General features: G+C 43.9%; 1 protein-coding gene across 4 annotated transcripts in view; it reads right to left on the bottom strand.

The window, feature by feature from the left end:
- Positions 1-20,617, bottom strand: part of KIF3A (kinesin family member 3A) — a 108,068-nt gene that overhangs the window by 45,325 nt on the left and 42,126 nt on the right. For all 4 annotated transcript variants that reach the window (XM_040344630.1, XM_040344631.1, XM_040344633.1 and 1 more), the window contains exons 7-9: positions 15,512-15,709; positions 9,682-9,856; positions 3,382-3,480 (exon numbers count right to left, since the gene is read on the bottom strand). In XM_040344630.1, the coding sequence (XP_040200564.1) occupies positions 3,382-3,480; positions 9,682-9,856; positions 15,512-15,709 (472 nt within the window). The remainder of the gene's footprint in view (positions 1-3,381; positions 3,481-9,681; positions 9,857-15,511; positions 15,710-20,617) is intronic.

Raw genomic sequence — 20,617 nt, 5'->3', positions numbered from 1 at the left:
CACGTTCGCTATGTCGCCGCTAGTCTAGTTTCCAGACGCAAATTTAGTCGTCAGTTTGGGTGCCCTAGCTTATTTGTCATTCCAGCAGGCTTCCTCCAGTGCTGCGACTGCTCCCCCACAGGTGCCCTGTAAAATTGCAATTCAGCTTTGGTTGGACTCCAGCCTCCTAAGAATACAATACAGGTTTCAATATCCCTGTATTGTACGCGATGAGGCTCCATCTACTCTTCTGCGATTCCCTAGACATAAAGAGCAGCTAACCCTTGCAGTGCAAGGATAGCTTTCTTTAAAGTTCTTACATTGGACTTTAAAGAAGACAAATGCAAGTTGTGCTTTGCAGGAATATATTTTATACCTCAAAGCTCATATCATGTGTTACTAATGGAAAAACCTTAGGTACCCACGTTGTGGGGCATATGTACCACTGTATTCATTTACTGTATAGCCAGATATACAATGTACACACGTAAATGCAATGTCCCACTGTTGCCAAATGTACCTCATACTACTCTGCCATAATTTATCTGCGTGACCATTTTTACAAACCAAAAGGGAAATCTCCATCAGATAACAAATATGCAAAAAGATTAGCAGATTAGTGTGACTGGGTAAATCTCACAACCCTGCCATGACGCCACCCAAGTAGAATGAGTAGGAAACGCAGCAACATTTCTGATAACAGATGATGTGATAAACTTTGCTCTATGATCTCAGCAGAACCACTTTTGGAATTTTTCAGCCTGTGAGTAACGAGGACTCTAGTATTTGAGGTTACAAACTGGACAGTATACAAGTCGAAGTTCAGATAAAATGTTTACAATGTAAGTTAGAATGTGTCATTTGCTTTTTATTTACTTTACTATTGTAATGTGTTTAAAAACCTTTTAGAAGTTGTGCAGTGTCAAATAAACTGTTGGTGTTTTACAAATACTGAGTAATAATAATAGTTAAATTAGGGCTGTTACCGATTAAAATGTTCGTGTTCGATTAATCGATTTTTTTTTCAATCGAGTAATCGACTAATTTTTTTTCGGATCACCACTATATATAGTCCCCACTGTGATATCCACAGACATCTCCCTCACTGTAATATCCACAGACATCTCCCCCACTGTAATATCCACAGACATCTCTCCCACTGTAATATCCACAGACATCTCCCCCACTGTAATATCCACAGACATCTCCCCCACTGTAATATCCACAGACATCTCCCCCACTGTAATATCCACAGACATCTCCCCCACTGTAATATCCACAGACCTCTCCCCCACTGTAATATCCACAGACCTCTCCCCCACTGTAATATCCACAGACCTCTCCCCCACTGTAATATCCACAGACATCTCCCCCACTGTAATATCCACAGACATCTCCCCCACTGTAATATCCACAGACATCTCCCCCCACTGTAATATCCACAGACATCTCCCCCACTGTAATATCCACAGACATCTCCCCCACTGTAGTATAAACAGACATCTCCCCCCACTGTAATATCCACAGACATCTCCCCCACTGTAATATCCACAGACATCTCCCCACTGTGATATCCGCAGACATCTCCCCCCACTGTAATATCCACAGACATCTCCCCCCACTGTAATATCCACAGACATCTCCCCCCACTGTAATATCCACAGACATCTCCCCACTGTGATATCCGCAGACATCTCCCCCCACTGTAATATCCACAGACATCTCCCCCCACTGTAATATCCACAGACATCTCCCCCCACTGTAATATCCACAGACATCTCCCCCCCACTGTAATATCCACAGACATCTCCCCCACTGTAATATCCACAATCACCCCAACTGTAGTATCAACAATCACCCCCACTGTAATATCCACAGACATCTCCCCCCACTGTAATATCCACAGACATGTCCCCCCACTGTGATATCCACAGACATGTCCCCCCACTGTGATATCCACAGACATCTCCCCACTGTAATATCCACAGACATCTCCCCACTGTAATATCCACAGACATCTCCCCACTGTAATATCCACAGACATCTCGCCACAGTAATATCCACAGACATCTCGCCACTGTAATATCCACAGACATCTCCCCACTGTAATATCCACAGACATTCCCCCCCCTCTGCAATATCCACAGACATCCCCCCTCTGCAATATCCACAGACATCACCCCCACTGTAATATCCACAGACATCACCCCCACTGTAATATCCACAGACATCACCCCCACTGTAATATCCACAGACATCTCCCCCACTGTAATATCCACAGACATCTCCCCCACTGTAATATCCACAGACATCTCCCCCACTGTAATATCCACAGACATCTCCCCCACTGTAATATCCACAGACATCTCCCCCACTGTAATATCCACAGACATCTCCCCCACTGTAATATACACAGACATCTCCCCCACTGTAATATCCACAATCACCCCCACTGTAATATCCACAGACATCTCCCCCACTGTAATATCCACAGACATCTCCCCCACTGTAATATCCACAGACATCTCCCCCACTGTAATATCCACAGACATCTCTCCACTGTAATCCACAGACCTCTCCCCACTGTAATATGGTCCACATCTCCCCAACTGTATAGGAAGATAAGTGCTTGCTTAGTCTTACCAGAGAAGCTGTCCGAACACGAGCAGTTGAGGCCGGGTGATGACGTCTGCGCGCCGATCTAGGCTCACCTAGGCCGCTGCCAGGTGGACCAAGATGGCCGCCGCTCTGGGAGCTAGGCCGAAGCTGCGGCCTTTCCTATGACCGAGGCAGCAGCGAAGCTCCGCTGATCACGTGGTGTGCTGATCCGCATATGGTGACCTGTTCGGATCACTGATCATTTACGATCCGTTTCACCACTAGTACCGATCAAAAGAATTTTGATCAATCAAAAAAATGAACGATTAATCGAGGAATTAATCTATAATTTCCACAGCCCTAAGTTAAATACAAATTTAACAAAGTTCATGCCATCTCATTATAAAAAACGAAAAAAACATTATTCCATAAAGGAGAGGTTACAAAAATGAATTTATGATTTCCTAAAGGACCCCTCACAGACAGATAGATGTCATAGGTCACTGTAACCACACTTGACTTTCATAAGAGGCTTTTTGGTATCAGTCAAATCCAACAAAACCCCAAACTCAAATTTGCTGAAAGCAAAGTTTGTATAAGTCAACATCTTAAAATATTGCCTAGTTTGAACACCCTCTCAGCTACATATTTAGGAGTTTGACAAAAAACAAAAAGCCACGTAATTTAAAGTTCAAAATACTGAACAAATATTCTTTCTCCATAATGTGATGGGATCTAATTAAGAAAAAAAAAAAAAAGCTATAGTAATACAATGCAGATACATTTTAGGTGAAGGGAACTAACCTCTTCGTCTTTTTTTCTTTTCTCCATCCTCTCCAATTTCTCCATCTTCATCGTCATCCTCTTCTGATCCACTATCTTCAGAACCAGAAATTTCCTCTCCTAACAAATTGAATGCATTTCATGAAACAATGGGCCTCAACAAGAAAGCAGCTATAAAATGTTTTATGTAAGTGCTTTACCATTCACTTGCTTTGTTTAGTACCATCTGAAAGACAACACTGCTTGTCTTTGTAGGTTTACATGTGAAAGATTTACATTAATCTTATTTAGTTCTATTTAGTCTGCCTGATTCGGAGTCTTCAGCTTGTAAACCCTCACCTTGTAAAACAACCCACTCAGTTTAAAATACAAATGAAAGGCAAAACATTTGTGCATGGATAAAAAACAAAACAAAAACAAAACAAACATTATGGCCTAGATTCACGTAGGGCGGCATTACGTTGTGCGGGCGTAGCGTATCTTATTTACGCTACACCGCCGCTACTTAGAGAGGCAAGTGCTGTATTCACAAAGCACTTGCATTCTAAGTTATGGCGGCGTAGCGTAAATCGGCCGGCGTAAGCACACGTAATTCAAATGTGGAAGAGGTGGGCGTGTTTTATGTAAATTAAGCATGACCCCACGTAAATGACGCTTCGAACGAACGGCGCATGCGCCGTCCGTGGACGTATCCCAGTGCGCATGCGTCGGATAGAAAGCCTAAGATACGTCGAACACTGCCTACGACGTGAACGTAACTTACGCACACCCGACTTACGTAAACAACGTAAAAAGATACGCCTGTTCCGACGTCCATACCTTGCATGGGCTGCGCCACCTAGAGACCAGCTTTATCTTTACGCCGGCGTATGTCTTACGTAAACGCCACCTAGAGACCAGTTTTTTCTTTACGCCGGCGTATGTCTTACGTAAACGGCGTAACTAAATGCGACGGGCGCACGTACGTTCGTGAATCGGCGTATCTTGCTCATTTACATATTCAACGCGGAAATCAACAGAAGTGCCACCCAGCGGCCAGTGTAAATATGCACCCCAAGATACGACGGCGTAGGAGACTTACGCCGCTCGTATCTTGGCCAAATCTATGCGTAACTGATTCTATGAATCAGGCGCATAGATACGACGGCAGCCATTCGGACATACGACGGCGTATCTGGAGATACGCTGTCGTAAGTCTTTGAGAATCTGGCTATATATATATATACCGTTTTTGTCTCTTTTAATTTTTTTTATAAGTGATCACATTCCCTCGATTCTCAGCTACATAAGAGCTGAGGGCGGAGAAACAGCAGCACATTTATCTAAGACCCCATTCACACCTGAGCGACAAAACGCCCGACGCCGGACGCTTCTGTCGCTCGAGGGGAGAATTCCCATTGCTGTCTATGGAGATGGTTCACATCTCATAGACGCCGAACGCCTGTCGCCTGAAAAAAAGTCCCGGACCCTTTTTTTCAGGCGACATAGGCGTTTTCCCATTGACAGCAATGGGAAGACTTTGAGAAAAAAAAAGTGAAAGTTTTGTACTCGCGGCAAAATACGCCGCCACACGCGAACGCGGCTGTCGCTCAGATGTGAATGCAGCCTTACCAGTGAAAGGCTGTGCAGGGGGGGGGGGGGGGGGCAAGTTTGGACAAGTTTGATCATACCAGATGACAAACCTGTCCAGCTTATTATTGAATCTAGGTGCCAGAAGATAGATGTCCGTAATCCCCCTCTAATGAGATGGAGAGCCCATTGCCCTTGTTCCAAAAGCTGACATCTGAAAAAGTCCATCTGACAATTTTCCATACCTGGGATGAGAAAGACAGACAGGGCTGGAACAAGCAGTTCTGCCAAAGACAGAATCAAATAATAAATGTACTTTTCGTTCCTACTTCTAGTGCCTGTTTGTTGATTAATGTAGGCCAATGATGCAGGAGGAAAAAAGAAAAAATTTGCGTTCTTTCTTTTCTTTTTTCCATATATGCCTGTGCTTTGTCACGCTTTTTGCTGCCTTTTCACTTATTCACTTATTTTTTCACAATTGGTGTGGTTAGCGCGATTTTTCTTTACCCAATGATGCAGGAGGCCCATGCCTGTGAACGGAGAGACTGAAGTTAGTCCAGGGGCCAAAGATCCAGGCAGTTTAAATCGGTGAGTTGGTTCTTGAAAAAATTTCCAAAAGTTGAGGATCCAAACTATTCTTTACAGTGTATGCACTGTCCGCTGAACATTGACCGACAAGGAAATGTAGAACTGGTCCTGTAACAGGAGATCATCCCGGTTTCCCATAACATGAATACCCAGAGCAGCGCTATGACCAGGGAAAGCCCACATCAAAATTAGTGCTGGTGAGAAAAAAGGGAGGCATCAACCAAGCTAGCCATGACATATGTTATGTGAAACTTTTGAACCCACAGAAACAAGTCTACTGGGCCAATCTGGATCAATTTGCTTTGAAAACTGCAACCACGTTTGAATAAAAACCCCTGAAGACCTTCCTTTGTTAGGAACTAGGGTAATGACCCCCTAAGAAATGAACTGATGAATAGCAGCAAGAATATCTCTCCATCTTTGTGGGGGAATGAGGCAAATTCAAACACATGAGGGAAGGAGGAATCCGAAACTTCTGTTTGTAGCCCTTGGAAATGACACTCTGGACCCAAACATTTGAAAAGCCCAAACAAGTGGTGGCCACCCTTCATTGGAAAAAGGGCTTGAGACCAGACTTGGCTGGCTTAGAAATCCACAAAAAACTTCTGACAAGAGGGGTTTCCAGACTTAAAGGTGTTGTAAAGGTAAACGTTTTTTTCACCTTAATGCATTCTATGCATTAAGGTGAAAAAACATCTGTGGATTAGCGGCCCCCCAACACCCCTATTTACTTACCTGACCCCTCGAAGGTCCCGTGCCGTGAACACGCTTGCTTCTCGACCAGGCTTCTCGGCAAATTTGTTGGATGATTGAAAGCAGCGCAGCCATTGGCTCGTGCTGCTGTCAATCACATCCAATGATGCGGCACGCCAGGGGGTGGGCCGAGTGATACAGTGAGCGGCTATGGCCGCCGGCTGTATCACAGGAGCGTGCCCGCAAGAACTCATCACCATGCGAGCTTGAGCCAAGACAGCCGCCGAGGGACCCCAGAAGACCAGGTTCGGGGCCACTCTGTGCAAAACTTTCTGCACAGTGGAGGTAAGTATAACATGTTTATTATTAAAAAAAAAAAAAAAAATTTACCTTTACATACCCTATAAGCTGGCCATACACACATAGATTTTTCATTCAACCTGACTGGATGCAGGTATTGATTGCCTGACAATTTTCCGTCTGCCTCCTTGATTTTTCAATTGAAGGATGTTGAAAGGAATGGCTTCCATAGGGCCACCCACAGATACAATTTAAGCCAGTTCATTAGGAACCAGCCAAACTTCACTAAATGTATGGACATCCTTAGGCCTGGTACACACGATAGGATTGATCCGCGGATACGGTCCGCCGGACCGTATCCGCGGATAAATCCTCTGCGGATTTTAATCCGATGGAGTGTACACACCATCGGATTGAAATCCGTGCCAAATTCCCATCGCGGTGACGTGTCGCGCCGTCGCCGCGATGATGACACGGCGACGTGCGCGACGCTGTCATATAAGGATATCCACGCATGCGTCGAATCATTACGATGCATGCGAGGGATGGGTTCGGACGGATCGATCCGGTGAGTCTGTACAGACCACCGGATCGATCCGCTGGTGCCGATTCCAGCGGATAGATTTGTAAGCATGTCTACAAATTTTTATCTGCTGGAATTCGGAAATATCCGCGGATAAATATCCGCTGGAACGTACACACCAGGGGATCTATCCGCTGAAACCGATCCGCTGAGATTTTTCAGCGGATGGATCCTCTCGTGTGTATGGGGCCTTAGACTTGGAGCCCTGAGATGAAGATATTTTTTTTCCTAGTTTCAAGAGCAGAATGTCTACCTCTAGATGTGCAAGCCTTCTTTTTCTGAGGGAGGAAAGTACTCTTAAACTCCTTGATGCAATTGTCCAAGGTGGGACCACATAGGCATTATCCTTTGAAGGGCAGCTGCTGGAGGTGCTCTTGTCCAGGAGTTCTGTTGACTAGCAATTAAGCCAAAGGATCCTCAGCACATTGACAGGAGCGTAATGCCAGGGGTAAGAGCTCCAGGTGGTGTGAACGGAGGGTTGCGTTAGAATGCAGTTAGGATCTTGGGGCATGCCCCTAGTCCAGGCAGCAAGAGTCTGCAGGGGGCCATGGACGCAACTATGAGTTGCAAAGAAGAGCCTGCCAAAAACAAACAAATAACAGGAACCTAAAACACAGGATTATCTTCAACAGGGACCGTTGGTGTCTTGTGAACACAAATTTCTGAAAAAGCAACAGGGGCCATCCGCTTCTTTAGGAAACCCTCCTCGATAGAAAATTGCTGAGCAAAAGGCTGAGGAGTAGCATTGTAAAAAAATAAATAAAAAAGCGTCAATAAGTGTAGTAATGGTATCTTTAACTGGTTATTCAGTCATTTTTGAATAGTTAAAAGTCAGCAGCTCCAAAAACTGGAGCTGCTGATTTTTAATGAACAGACACTCACCTTTCCCAGGATCCAGTGCTGTCCTCAGCCGGCCAGTTTCTTCAACAGGCTTGGGTCAACAGCACCAGCATACTGTGGGCAGCCGGTTGTGACTGCTTGTGGCTCCACGGGCGGCTACTCACTGCGTATGCGTGAACCGCACTGTGCCATTTGGTCCCGCAGCTTTCTGGGACCTGTGACATGTCTCAGAAGGCTGCGGGGAGGGGGGGGGGCAAACTTCTGCTTGGATCGTCGTGGTGATCAGACTGAAAGTGAAAGTGTTAACTGCCCATACCGCCCCCCCCCAAATATGGCAGAGGAGGTGGGGAGGAAGAGGAAGAATGGAACTTCCTCTTTTGGCTCAAGTTCCACTTTAAGCTTTGATGTGACCTTAGTTGAAAACTTCTCATTCTGATCCAACTCCTCCAGGCTAGAGGAGAGATCATTCTAGTCTACCTCCACCCACGGCAATAGCCACAAGAGCAAAATCAGAGACTGACACAAGAGGGAAAACTGTCCTGACCATGAGACTGTGCCAAAGGAAGCAATATGGTATGGCACATGTTCAAGCACAGTGAAGTGACCAAAATCACATCCATGCAACAGAGGCCAGAAAAATACTATCTCCAATCTTAAAAAGTCAGTGCTTCAGCTTCATGGCTGCAACACAATGCTTAAAGTCTTGCAGCTTCCAATACAGCCATATGCCCCTTAAGTGGCAGCACCCTGGGTCAGAAAAAGGTGCCAACCCTCTAACCTAGTTGTTTTCTTCTAGGTCTGGGAAGGTTTAATAGGCAACAGCTCTATCCTGGCCTTACACTCCAAGATGGGCAAATCAAGGCGTCTTCAGGGACAGGGCTCCATCAGCAGATAACGGTCCTGGACTTGTATACCAGCCATCTCAAAATAATGCACCATGTGCCAAGGTGAGTACCCACATAAGATCCAGTGCACAAAGCAATATTACAGCCCAGCCCCACATCTTCTCCAGGCAGGGTCCATGTATGGTTCTTAAGGGAGATCAACTGATCCAGGAGATTCAGTAGGAAGCCACAGTGGCTATGTTGCAGTTAAAAAGCTTGACCGATGAATCTTAAAAGGGATAATAAAGCTTGAGCTTTTTATTATTATTTTTTTATTAAAATACCAAACATGTTATATTTGCCTGCTCTGTGCAATGATTTTGCATAGGGCAGCCCCGATCCTCCTCTTCTGGGGTCCTCCACCAGCGTTCTGGGCTTCACCCCTCCGAGTGCCCCCATCGATCCCGAGCCCTGCTCTGTGTGTCCATAAGACACCCAAAACGATGCAGTAAGGTAAAAAACCTTCTTCCATTAAACCACTTTAAAGGGGACGTTGGCATTACAGAGGTAAGCTTCTCTCAGAAGGGAGATGATGTCCATCACCTAATGACGCTTGCAAATTAAATATGGATGCTTGTTGGGAGTGGGAAGGGTTATATAGAGGTTGTCCCTGCAGCTTTCGTTTTGCCATTAACCGATAACCTGAAGGGTGCTGTATATACCCCATGGTTATAATTAAAATTCTATGTCCTGTACTGTACGATTAAGACATTCAGATTCCTAAAAATTTCCAGTCGTGTTATGCTCTTTAAAAAAGGTACCATATATAGCAAAAAGAAGTCTGGGAGCACATCATAGAAAGGAACATTTATGAAAGCTGCCCATCCCCAATCTCCTTAAACATTCTTATCTGTCAAACATTACCTTGATCAAGTTTCTTTTTGAGTTCTTCAATTTCCTTCTGAAACTGGCGCAAAAGGGCATCTTTAGGATCTTCATTGATTCTGGCCTTATTTTTGATATTTTTTGCTCGGTTTGCATAGCGGAGGGTGCTGATTGTCTCATCATAGTTGTAATCTGCAGGACCGATGTTTGCGCACTGTAAAGTACATGAATGGATTGTAAATCATCACAAAAAAAAAAAAAGTGTAGTCTTTTCTGAGTGGCTTGTTTTCTTTATAAGATATCACAGTAATTTACCAATACTCTCACATGCTGACAAGTCTGTAAAGAATAATGATCAGGGATATACACTGTGAAACAATATCGCCTGAACACTACAGTAGGTACCTGTGATTTTTTTTTTACATTTTCAAATATTAAGTGTTCATGGCAACAATTTACCGATTACTGCAAACTCCGAAATTTGAAAGCATGTAAAGTTGAATAGAGGTTATTTATTGTAATGTAGTCCTGTATGAGCTAGAGTGTTACAGGCAGCATCATTTGTTGGAGACTTAACACTAAATGAACCCATGAGAGGACCTAATGCACACTGAAGAATAATGAATAAAGATATATAAATGTTTAAAAAAAATATATATATGTTTTTATGACTTGTCCAAATCACAACTTAGATTTTTCATAACTACATATAAGAGGAAACCTGTGGCTTCTGAAAATTCTAGTTGTCTGGCTGCCATGCACAATCACAGACTTTAACACATTCAAGAAAATGACTTGCGTCCAGCAATTTACCCTGGGTTCACACTGATGCGATGCGGGAACCAGCATGATTACAGTGCCGATTCCCACATCGCTCCTCTCCTGCAGGCAATTGACACTGCCTTGGGCGAACCGCTGCGGGTGTCATTAACAAAAGTAAATTACACCCCCAGTTTTGTTAACAGATCGCAGTGCGAACTGTGAACTTGCACAGGAATCGGATCGCATAGGTGAGAACACCCATGCGATCCGATTCTAGTGAGGGGGAAAAACATGTCCCTGCACTATTTTCTGTGCAAATCTAATGGGAGTTCATCCATACAAATGTATGGCTGAACTCTCATTGCTCAGAGATCGCATGTGATCGGCACCTGCAGTGCAGCAGTGTGAACCTGGGCTTAAGGTCACAGAGAAAACAGGCATCTTTGGTCAGAGTCCATCTTGCCTCAGAATAACAGCAAAGTACTGTAGCTAACATTTTTAGAAAGAATTCAGCTTGGCATCCATAACTCTCCCAATACATGTTAGCTTTAATGGCTTGAAATCTGCTACCTTGGAAGTGCTTTATATTTAAAAGCAGCAGTCCCAAATTGCAGGCAGGAATGCGGCTCTTTGCATGCACTTATTATGGCCATTGGGGAACAATTTCAACCACTGGCACCAACAACGGGGCACAATTCCTCCCACCGAGACCAACAACAGGGCAACATTTTTCCCAACGACAACAATGGGGAAAAATTGCTCACGGTGACACTATTGATGGGACACTATTTATCCAATGACAACAACAATGGGGGGGGGGGGGGTATTCCTCCCACTGATACCATATATGTTCCACTATTCTTTCTACTGATACCAGCCATAGGGCATTATTCCTACCCAGACTGTCCACAGGTGCAAGGTATTTGTTTTACTCTAATCCCACTGGCCACAGTCTGATCTCCTTTAACCTCTTCCATACAGGGCAGTTATACACACTTCCATACCAGGCCTATTCTGGCACTTCTCTCCCTCATGTACAAATCATAATTTTTTTGCTAGAAAATTACGCAGAACCCCCAAACATTATATATGTTTTTTTAGCAGACACCCTAGGGAATAAAACGACGGTCATTGAAACCTTTTATCTTGCACGGTATTTGCGCAATAATTTTTCAAACGCCTTTTTTTTGGAAAAAAATTGTTTCATGAATTAAAAAAATTAAAAAACAGTAAAGTTAGCCCAATTTTTTTGTAAAATAGGAAAGATGATGTTACACCGAGTAAATAGATACCCAACATGTCACGCTTTAAAATTGCGCACACTCATGGAATGGCGCCAAACTTCAGTACTTAAAAATCTCCATAGGCAACGATTTGAAATTTTTTACAGGTTACCAGTTTAGATTTACAGAGGAGATCTAGTGCTAGAATTGTTGCTGGCACTCTAACGCACGCGGCGATACCTCACATATGTGGTTTAAACGGCGTTTACATATGTCGGCGGGACTTGCGTGTGCGTTCGCTTCTGCGCGCAAGCTACCGGGGACAGGGGCGTTAAAAAAATAATTTTTTTTTATATTTTTTTTTTTATATATTTATTTCTTTTTTTACACTTTTTTTTTTAATTTTTTTTTTTTTTTTGATCACTTTTATTCCTATTACAAGGAATGTAAACATCCCTTGTAATAGGAATGTGTGTGACAGGTACTCTTTATGGAGAGATGCGGGGTCAATAAGACCCCACATCTCTCCTCCAGGCTGGAAAGCATGAAATCGGTGAAAAAAAATTCACCGATCTCATGCTTGCTGTTGCTTAGCAGCCGCAATCGCGGCTTTGTTTACTTACGGGGACCCGGGCGTGACTTCATCACATCGCGCCCGGGTCCTCCGACGGTCATAGAGATGACTGGTGACCATCTGGTCACCAGTCATCTCTATGCTTCCTGCGCGCGCCGGACGATTCGTTCTCCGGGCCCCCGATGGCACGGGAGAGCCCGGAGAAGCACCGGATGGCGGCGGGAGGGGGGATGTCCCCTCCCGCCGCCTGTAAGAACGATCTAGCGGCGGAACCGCCGATATGATCGTTCTTACGTTGTGCAGAATCGCCGGCAGTTTAGAAGGATATCTGAATGATGCCTCTAGCTGCAGGCATCATTCAGATATCCCCCCACAAAGCCCAGGACGTCATATGACGTCCACTCTGAACGGCAGAGGTTCTTTGTGGACGTCATTTTACTATGGGCCGGTAGGGAAGTGGTTAAAGGGGTTGTACAGGTAAAAAAAAAAATCCTAAATAGCTTCATTTACCTTAGTGCAGTCCTCTTTCACTTACCTCATCCTTCCATTTTGCTTTTAAATGTCCTTATTTCTTTTGAGAAATCCTCACTTCCTGTTCTTCTGTCTGTAACACCACACAGTAATGAAAGGCTTTCTCCCTGGTGTGGAGTGTTGTGCTCGCCCCCTCCTCTGGAATACAGAAGAGTCAGGATGCCCACTAACACACAGCTCCTTTCTCTATCTGCAACGTAGAGAGCGTCCTGACTCTCCTGTAGTCCAAGGGAGGGGGCGAGCACGACACTCCACACCAGGGAGAAAGCCTTGCATTACTGTGTGTAGTGACAGACAGAAGAACAGGAAGTGAGGATTTCTCAGAAGAAATAAGGACATTTAAAAGCAAAATGGAAGGATGAGGTAAGTGAAGGAGGACTGCACTAAGGTAAAGGAAGCTATTTAGGGAAAAAATGTTTTACCTTTACAACCCCTTTAAGTCATCAGGACAGTGAACTGTCTTGTCTCTTTGCTTAGAAGGTTTTAAGAATCCTATTCAAGAGTATAATTGGAATACAAAATAAAGTATCTGCAGCCTTCGTGGGACTATTTAAAGCATTTAGATGAGCATACTATTGCCAATACATTGAGGCATTAAGTGTTATTACGAAAAGGTCACCTTCCAGTAAAATGACTCACTACAAATTTGTTATTAGAGAAACCTCAGTCTGCCGGAAAAGAAAGCATACACGAGTTATCCAATGTCATCTACAAAGAAAGTAGAGGGCAGCACTCGCCAATTTAGTAGGTGTTGAGCTCTGCAGCTGGTTGCGAACATCTGATCACCATAACCTTGCTTTTGTCATATGGAAATATATAAAAAGAAGTAACAGATTATCAGGTGTTCTCAACCAGCTGCAGAGCTAACCGCCTTCTTGACAAGTGTCACGCTAGTTGCAACCCACCAAGGATATTGTCCATCTATTGCACGATTTTTCCTCTCTTCCCCCCCCCCCCCCTCATCCCCCCATATTGACCTTTATTAACCACTTCCATACCATGCACTTACGCACCTTCCTGCCCAAGCCAATTTTCAGCTTTCAGCACTGTCGCACTTTGAATGACAATTGCGCGGTCGTGCTACATTGTACCCAAACACAATTGGTGTCCTTTTTTACTCACAAATAGAGCTTTCTTTTGGTGGTATTTGATCACCTCTGCGATTTTTTTTTATTGTGCAACAACTAAAAAAAGACTGAAAATGTTGAAAAAAAAATGATGTTTTTATTTTTTTCTGTTAATTTTTTTGTAAATACGTTTTTCTCTTTCAATTACGGGCACTGATATGGTGGCACTGATGGGCACCGATGAGTTGGCACTGATAGACATCGATGAGGTAGTACTGACGGGCACAGATGAGGTGGCACTGATTGGCGGCGCTGGTATGCAGCACTGATGGGCACTCTTGGGCGGCACTGATGGGCACTCTTGGGCGGCACTGATGGGCGGCACTGATGGGCACACATAGGCGGCACTGATGGGCACACATAGGCGGCACTTATGGGTGGCACTGATGGATACTTATGGGTGGCACAGATGGGCACTGATAGGTGGGCACTGGGCATGGATGGGCACTGTGGGGTGGCACTGGACACTGGGGTGGCACTGATGGACACTGTGGGTCAGCACAGGTGATTTACCCAGGTTGCCAGTCAGTGCCCATTTGTCAGACTGACACCCCGCATCACCGATCACGCGCGCGGCATGAAATCCTGCAGGACGTTCGTGAACGTCCTGTCAGGATTTCACAACCACTTCCCGGACGTAAATCGGCTATAGGCCGGGCGGGAAGTGGTTAAAATAAATTCACAGATACAACAAAGATCTAAATGGACATATTCAGAGTGTATATTCAACAACAATACAGTCAAAATAATCACAATTATCAACAATGTAAAAAGAAGCAAAATGTCCGAGTTCTGAAAAGGGGTTACTACCATCCCTGAAAGATCGACCAGACCCAGGAAAAAGCTTGCATAGACTCCCATGTTTCTCCTCAGCAATCCAAGAGTCTAGCAGAAACCTTGGGTGACCTCAGGGGGGACCATAATTGCCCCCTTTGAGGAGGGTCCCGGGGGTGTTACGTTGTCTCAATCATAAAAGGACTATTAGGGAATAATTTATAAAGAGAGGAAGGGAGGACAGGGGCAGTGGCAAGGGCTCTAAAACAAAATTGTCCCCCTTAGGAATGGGTGGTCTCAGGGAGCTGTATCCATATTGTTTCAAAAAGTAGGGGAACCTGAATTAGGCACATTCTGATGGTCTAGGGACAAAGAAGAAAGGAGATAGAAAGAGAACAAGAAAACTGTCATGTTAGAGGTCACTTACAGATATTAGCAATTTAGGGTTAGACAACTCTCTGTACCATGGGAATACTGTCCCAAAGATAGGACCATGCATGCCTCCAATGAAGCGGGAAGCATCAGTTACTAGAGTCCTTCAGGTTTGATATGAGGGCATCTCCACGATGTGCATCAGACAGGCCCAGGCGCATGTAAATTTAGTCATCTTGTTGATTTTTCCTGTCTTTAGCTAAACACGGATTATGAATAAAAAATAAAAAAAAAACACACCTATTGACGAAAGCTAGGCTTAGTATTTGTCATACCTAGTAGCCTTCAAACACTGCCGCTACAGAATACTACGGAAGTAACCTCCTAGGCCCAAACAAAACATTAACAAAAAAGACATTACTTGATGGGAAAGTGAACACTGATGGCCAAATTTGAAATTCCCACTACAGTGAGGATAGGCCTGTAACATGTATAATGGCACTTACCATCATTGTCTTGGAATTCCCTCCCAGTGAATCCTGCAACAGTCGCGTAAGTTTGGAGTTCCTATATGGCACGTGAGTGCTCTTCCCATCAACCAGGGCGGAGATTACATTTCCCAGGGTGGAAAGTGACAAATTTATTTTTGTGGCTTCTTTTAGTCTTTGTCCAGTTGCTCCGGTCTTTGTTTGCCTTTCAGAACCCTGAGTTGAAGAAAACAGTTATTGTTAGCAGCATGTAATGCACCTTTTCCAATTCAGTGCTTTGTTAGCATATCTCTGAGCACATGAAGCATAAAATATGCAGGCACATAATTCTATACATAAATAAAAAAAATATTTTGTATTATTTCATTGCCACAGTGTTTGCTAGTATTGTTTAATTGATGGCATCCTCAAATATGTGGTGGTGACAGCAAGTCCATTGATTTATGTCATTAAAAACCCAAATGATCTGCTATCAGGTTTGGAATTTTAATATCAAAGTGAACAGATGTTTTTTCCAATGGAGAAGCATTATTTATAACAAAGGTGACTGCCCATAAAAAAAAAAATTTTAGGTCACTGCCTAGAAGCCAGTTTACTCATGTCAGGAGGATAGTTTCCAATGCTGCTTTATTGGAAACTAGAATGGAAAATATTGAAAATAAATTAGAAATCCAGTGGATATCCCCTAATGTACTTAAAATGGAACAACTAGATCTCTCTAATGCTTGGTACACAGTCATTTCTTTTTTTCGTTCAACCCAGCGGAGTTTGCGTTAGTACAACGATCTACCTGCTGTGCTATTGTGTTCTGACAGGGGGACCACCACGCCTTCCCCCTGTTTGTAGTTAAGGCTACATACAGCACTGTGTTCCAGGTGTGAGCCAAGACTTTCGTGTCATACTTGGAATACACTACAGTTTTTCTGATCGGCGCTCAGCCATTCATAGAAAGCAAGTCAGAGGTCGTGACATCATCAGCTTACCTCTCTGGCTCAGCAAACCAGAGGAGGCTTTGTATTCATTGCTATGAATGGTGTGCGCCGCTCAGACAGACACTCTATGTTCCGGGTATGAAACAGGAAAGTTTTGGCTCGCACCTGGAACAGTGCTGTATGTAGCCTCAACAACATACAGTTTATGCCGCATATCCAGCGGCCTCACCTATTAGTGAGGGTCACAGTTCGTTTAGTGCAGCTTGGCCTAAACAAACTATGTAAAGTGTAACAAAAGCTGGGAGTTCAGCTTTAAAAACAGCCAAATGTAAAACTGTACAGGCTAAGCTTTTGCAAAAAAAAAAAAAAAGTCTGGTAGCTGGATTCAGAGAGAGCGCCGCAACTTTAAGGCGGCGTAGCGTATCGTATTTACGCTACGCCGCCTTAAGTCAGAGAGGCAAGTACTGTATTCACAAAGTACTTGCCTCATAACTTACGGCGGCGTAGCGTAAAAGGAGCCAGCGTAAGCGCGCCTAATTCAAATTAGGATGAGGGGGCGTGTTTTATGTCAATGGGGGCTGACCCGACGTGATTGACGTTTTTTTACGAACGGCGCATGCGCCGTCCGTGTACATATCCCAGTGTGCAATGCTCCAAAGTACGCCGCAAGGACGTATTGGTTTCGACGTGAACGTAAATGACGTCCAGCCCTATTCACAGACGACTTACGCAAACGACGTAAAATTTTCAAATTTCGACGCGGGAACGACGGCTATACTTAACATTGACTAGTCCAGCTATTTGATAAAATAACTTTACAGCCGGAAAACGCTTTACGTAAACGGCGTATCTTTACTGCGATGGGCGCACATACGTTCGTGAATAGGCGTATCTAGTCATTTACATATTCTACGCCAAACTCAACGGAAGCGCCACCTAGCGGCCAGCCTAAATATTGCACCCTAAGATACAACGGCGCAGGCTGTCGTATCTTAGCTAGGTTTAAGTGTTTGAGAATACACTTAAACTTACGACGGCGCAGATTCAGAGTTACGTCGGCGTATCTACTGATACGCCGGCGTAAATCTTTCTGAATCTAGCTATGGATGTTTAGATCTCAAGTAGTTTATACAGAAGTTAATCTCTGCCTATGTATTTCTCCAACATATGCTCTATTTTTATTATTATACAGGATTTATATAGTGCCAACAGTTTGCACAGCGCTTAACAAAATGAAGGCAGACATTACAGTTACATTACAATTTGGTATTTTAATTGCAGAGGAGGGCTTCATTTTTGCACACCCTTGACCCATAATCAGCTGATTGTGGGATAAAGTTCACCGTCAGCCGACATCACTTAGCCAGTCCAGACCCAGGTGGCTAACTGGCAGCTGGCTTAGCTTCACAGCACAATGCTGATAGCCTGAGCCAGTTGCTCCCATCCCCTCCACAACCCAGAACTGCAGTGAGAGATGGAGGGGCAGAGCAGAAAGATGGTGACCGAGTCTCCAGCTCTCTGCTCACTGGAAACTGAGAACTGAGTGATTAGCTGTGTTTGATGATTCGGGTCTCGGTCTTAGAGACAGCGGGGGACAGATAACACATTTGGCCGATGCTGCATCCACTTAGGCGAGTGTTTTTTTTTTTAAATCCTGCACTTGTCATTTAAAGGAAAAATTAAAAGGGTAGTTAGGTTGTGTACAGATAATCTAGAGAAAGCAAGGAACAAAAGATGCAACGGATAAAAAACATTTTAATCGCAAAATAGCTTCATGAAGAACTAAAAAGGCAAAACTTTTTTTTTCCATTTTGGAAAGAGTAAGGGAGAATTATAACCCCTGCGAGTTATTTTTTGCCATCTGTGTCCTATTTTAGAGATTTCCCTTCCTCTTCTGTCCCATAGCCACAACAGGAAGTGAGAGGAAACCCCTTCAAAGTGAGGGGATCCCTGATTGTCACCAGATTTCCCCTCAGTTTCTCTTCTGGAGACAACCCGAGATTTGGGATTTTCTTTCACCTTCACTGGTGATAAAGGTAAACAAATAAAGAGGTTAAAAGTGGTTGTAAACCCTCTGTGTTAAGTTACACCTACAGGTAAGCCTAGATTAAGGCTTACCTGTAGGTGTTTGCAATATCTTCTAAACCTACACGGTTTAGGAGATATTTGCCAAAAGGAAAACACCGTTGTCTACGGCGCATGCGCGCCGTAAACAACGGCGCTGGCGCACTGAGAATGCCTGTTTTCTTAATGGCTAATGCTGGCTTTGACTGCTCCCGCACGCATGCGTGGAGTGATGTCTTCGCCGCTCTGGCCAATCATAGCGCCGAAGCGGCCATACCCGGAAGTAAATACCCGGAGAGATGTCTGCGGCCGGAGGGGGAGACGAGGACGGCTTTGATCTAAGGTAAGTAATTCATAATGACCTAGTATGCTAGTCATACTAGCTCATTATGCCTTTGTCTTGCATGTTTTTGTTTAAAAAAAAAAAAAAAAAATTTGGGTTTACAACCGCTTTAAATCTCCCCAACAAGGACACCTGAATGGTGTTCTAAACCCTTGCCACTCTAAACTAAAAAAAAAAAAAGTTTTGCTATTGGTTATACTTTAAATGCCTTCAATAGAAAAGTAGAACTGCATTTTACTGCGCTTTACAGAACATATCAATAACAGGCACTAAACCATTAACAGAATTACCCAATAAATGCAAACTACAGGACAACCAGTTCCAAAACCCCCAGTGGTAACTTAAAGTGATGCTAAAGTCATTAAAATAACAAACATGTTATACTCACCTTCTCTGTACAGTGGTATTGGACATTGTGGCCCCCAATCCTCCTCTTCTTGGGTCCCCGGCGGTGATCTTGGCTCCTCCTCTTCTTATTCTGTCGCCATAGCAAGACATTTGCTATGGGGACACACTGAGTGTGCTCACTCCTGACCTGTGTGTCTATGAAACCGTGCTCCATAGACTTACACAGAAGGACTTTCTCTTCACTGCATTTTATTGACAGTGGCAAGAGCCAATGGCTCCTGCTGCTGCTCGAATGCTGTGTGAAAAGTAAGGGGAGAATAGATGCAGCCGTGCACAGCGCTGATCTATTCCCCCCCCCCTCTTCCTCTTCATATAGGGGAAGGGGGGCACAGGGAAATTAAAATGTTTTTTACCTTTATGCAAACAATACATTAGGGTAAAAAACATTTTTAGGTTTAGTGACACTTTAAAGCGGAGTTCCACCCAAAAATGGAACTTCCGCTTTTCGGAACCCTCCCCCCCTCCGGTGTCACATTTGGCACTTCCTGATTCCCTCACCAAAGATGGCGGCGGGGGCAGTCGAGGGACGAGCAATTGCTCAGCCTCCGACACTGCGGGCGCGCTGGACGGGCAAGTGTTCATTTTTTTAAAGTCAGCAGCTGCACCATTATTAGCTGCTGGCTTTAACAAAAAAAAAATTTGGGTGGACCTCCTCTTTAACTTACCCCCATAATAAAGACTTGTGTGATGCAATACAAAAATCAAGATGTTTGTCATCTAGATATTCATCTAATAAAACAGAAGCAACCACCACATTTTCATGAGGGAAGACTGCAGAGAATAAATTCCTAAGAACACTGGTGAGGACACTTTTGAAACAAAATGTATAGTGATGTAGGAGGAGAAACAACACTATCTAGTTTCGAATTCAAATGATCCAAAAAGACTTTACAATTCCCCACAAATAATTACTGCTGTCTGTTTAAAGTATAGAGTGCCTGCATATATTTTCTTCATTTATTATGTTAAAGGCTAACCAAAAGTATGTGTGTTTTTCAATTATGATTTTATTTTTTTATTCTTTTTGTTAGGCACACGTTAAAGCAGACCTTCTGATTCAAAGACAAGGTTTACTTATACAAGGTCTCCCCTCACAATACGGCATAAAAGTAACCGTGGAAAGGAGAACAGTTGAATAATTTTTTTCCTGACTTCAGTAGCACACAAGAGTGATGTCATCCTTCAGCCAGCAAGATTAGAAATAGTGAGAAGCCCAAATCTCTCAGGAGACAAGATCACCATCTTCCCCGATTCTGGCTTCTCGACATTCCCAGAGATCTGTCTGAATGACCCTTGCCTAGGTGCTGAGGCAGGAAGTAAAAAAATAAAAAAAAATCAGTCGCAGCAATTTGAACGGTTCCATTGCTGGCAATGGGG

Source organism: Rana temporaria, chromosome 3 (genome assembly GCF_905171775.1).
Source record: "Rana temporaria chromosome 3, aRanTem1.1, whole genome shotgun sequence".
NCBI classification, from domain to species: domain Eukaryota; kingdom Metazoa; phylum Chordata; class Amphibia; order Anura; family Ranidae; genus Rana; species Rana temporaria.
Note: the sequence above shows the minus strand (reverse complement) of the source record. Positions and strands in the feature narration are given on the sequence as shown.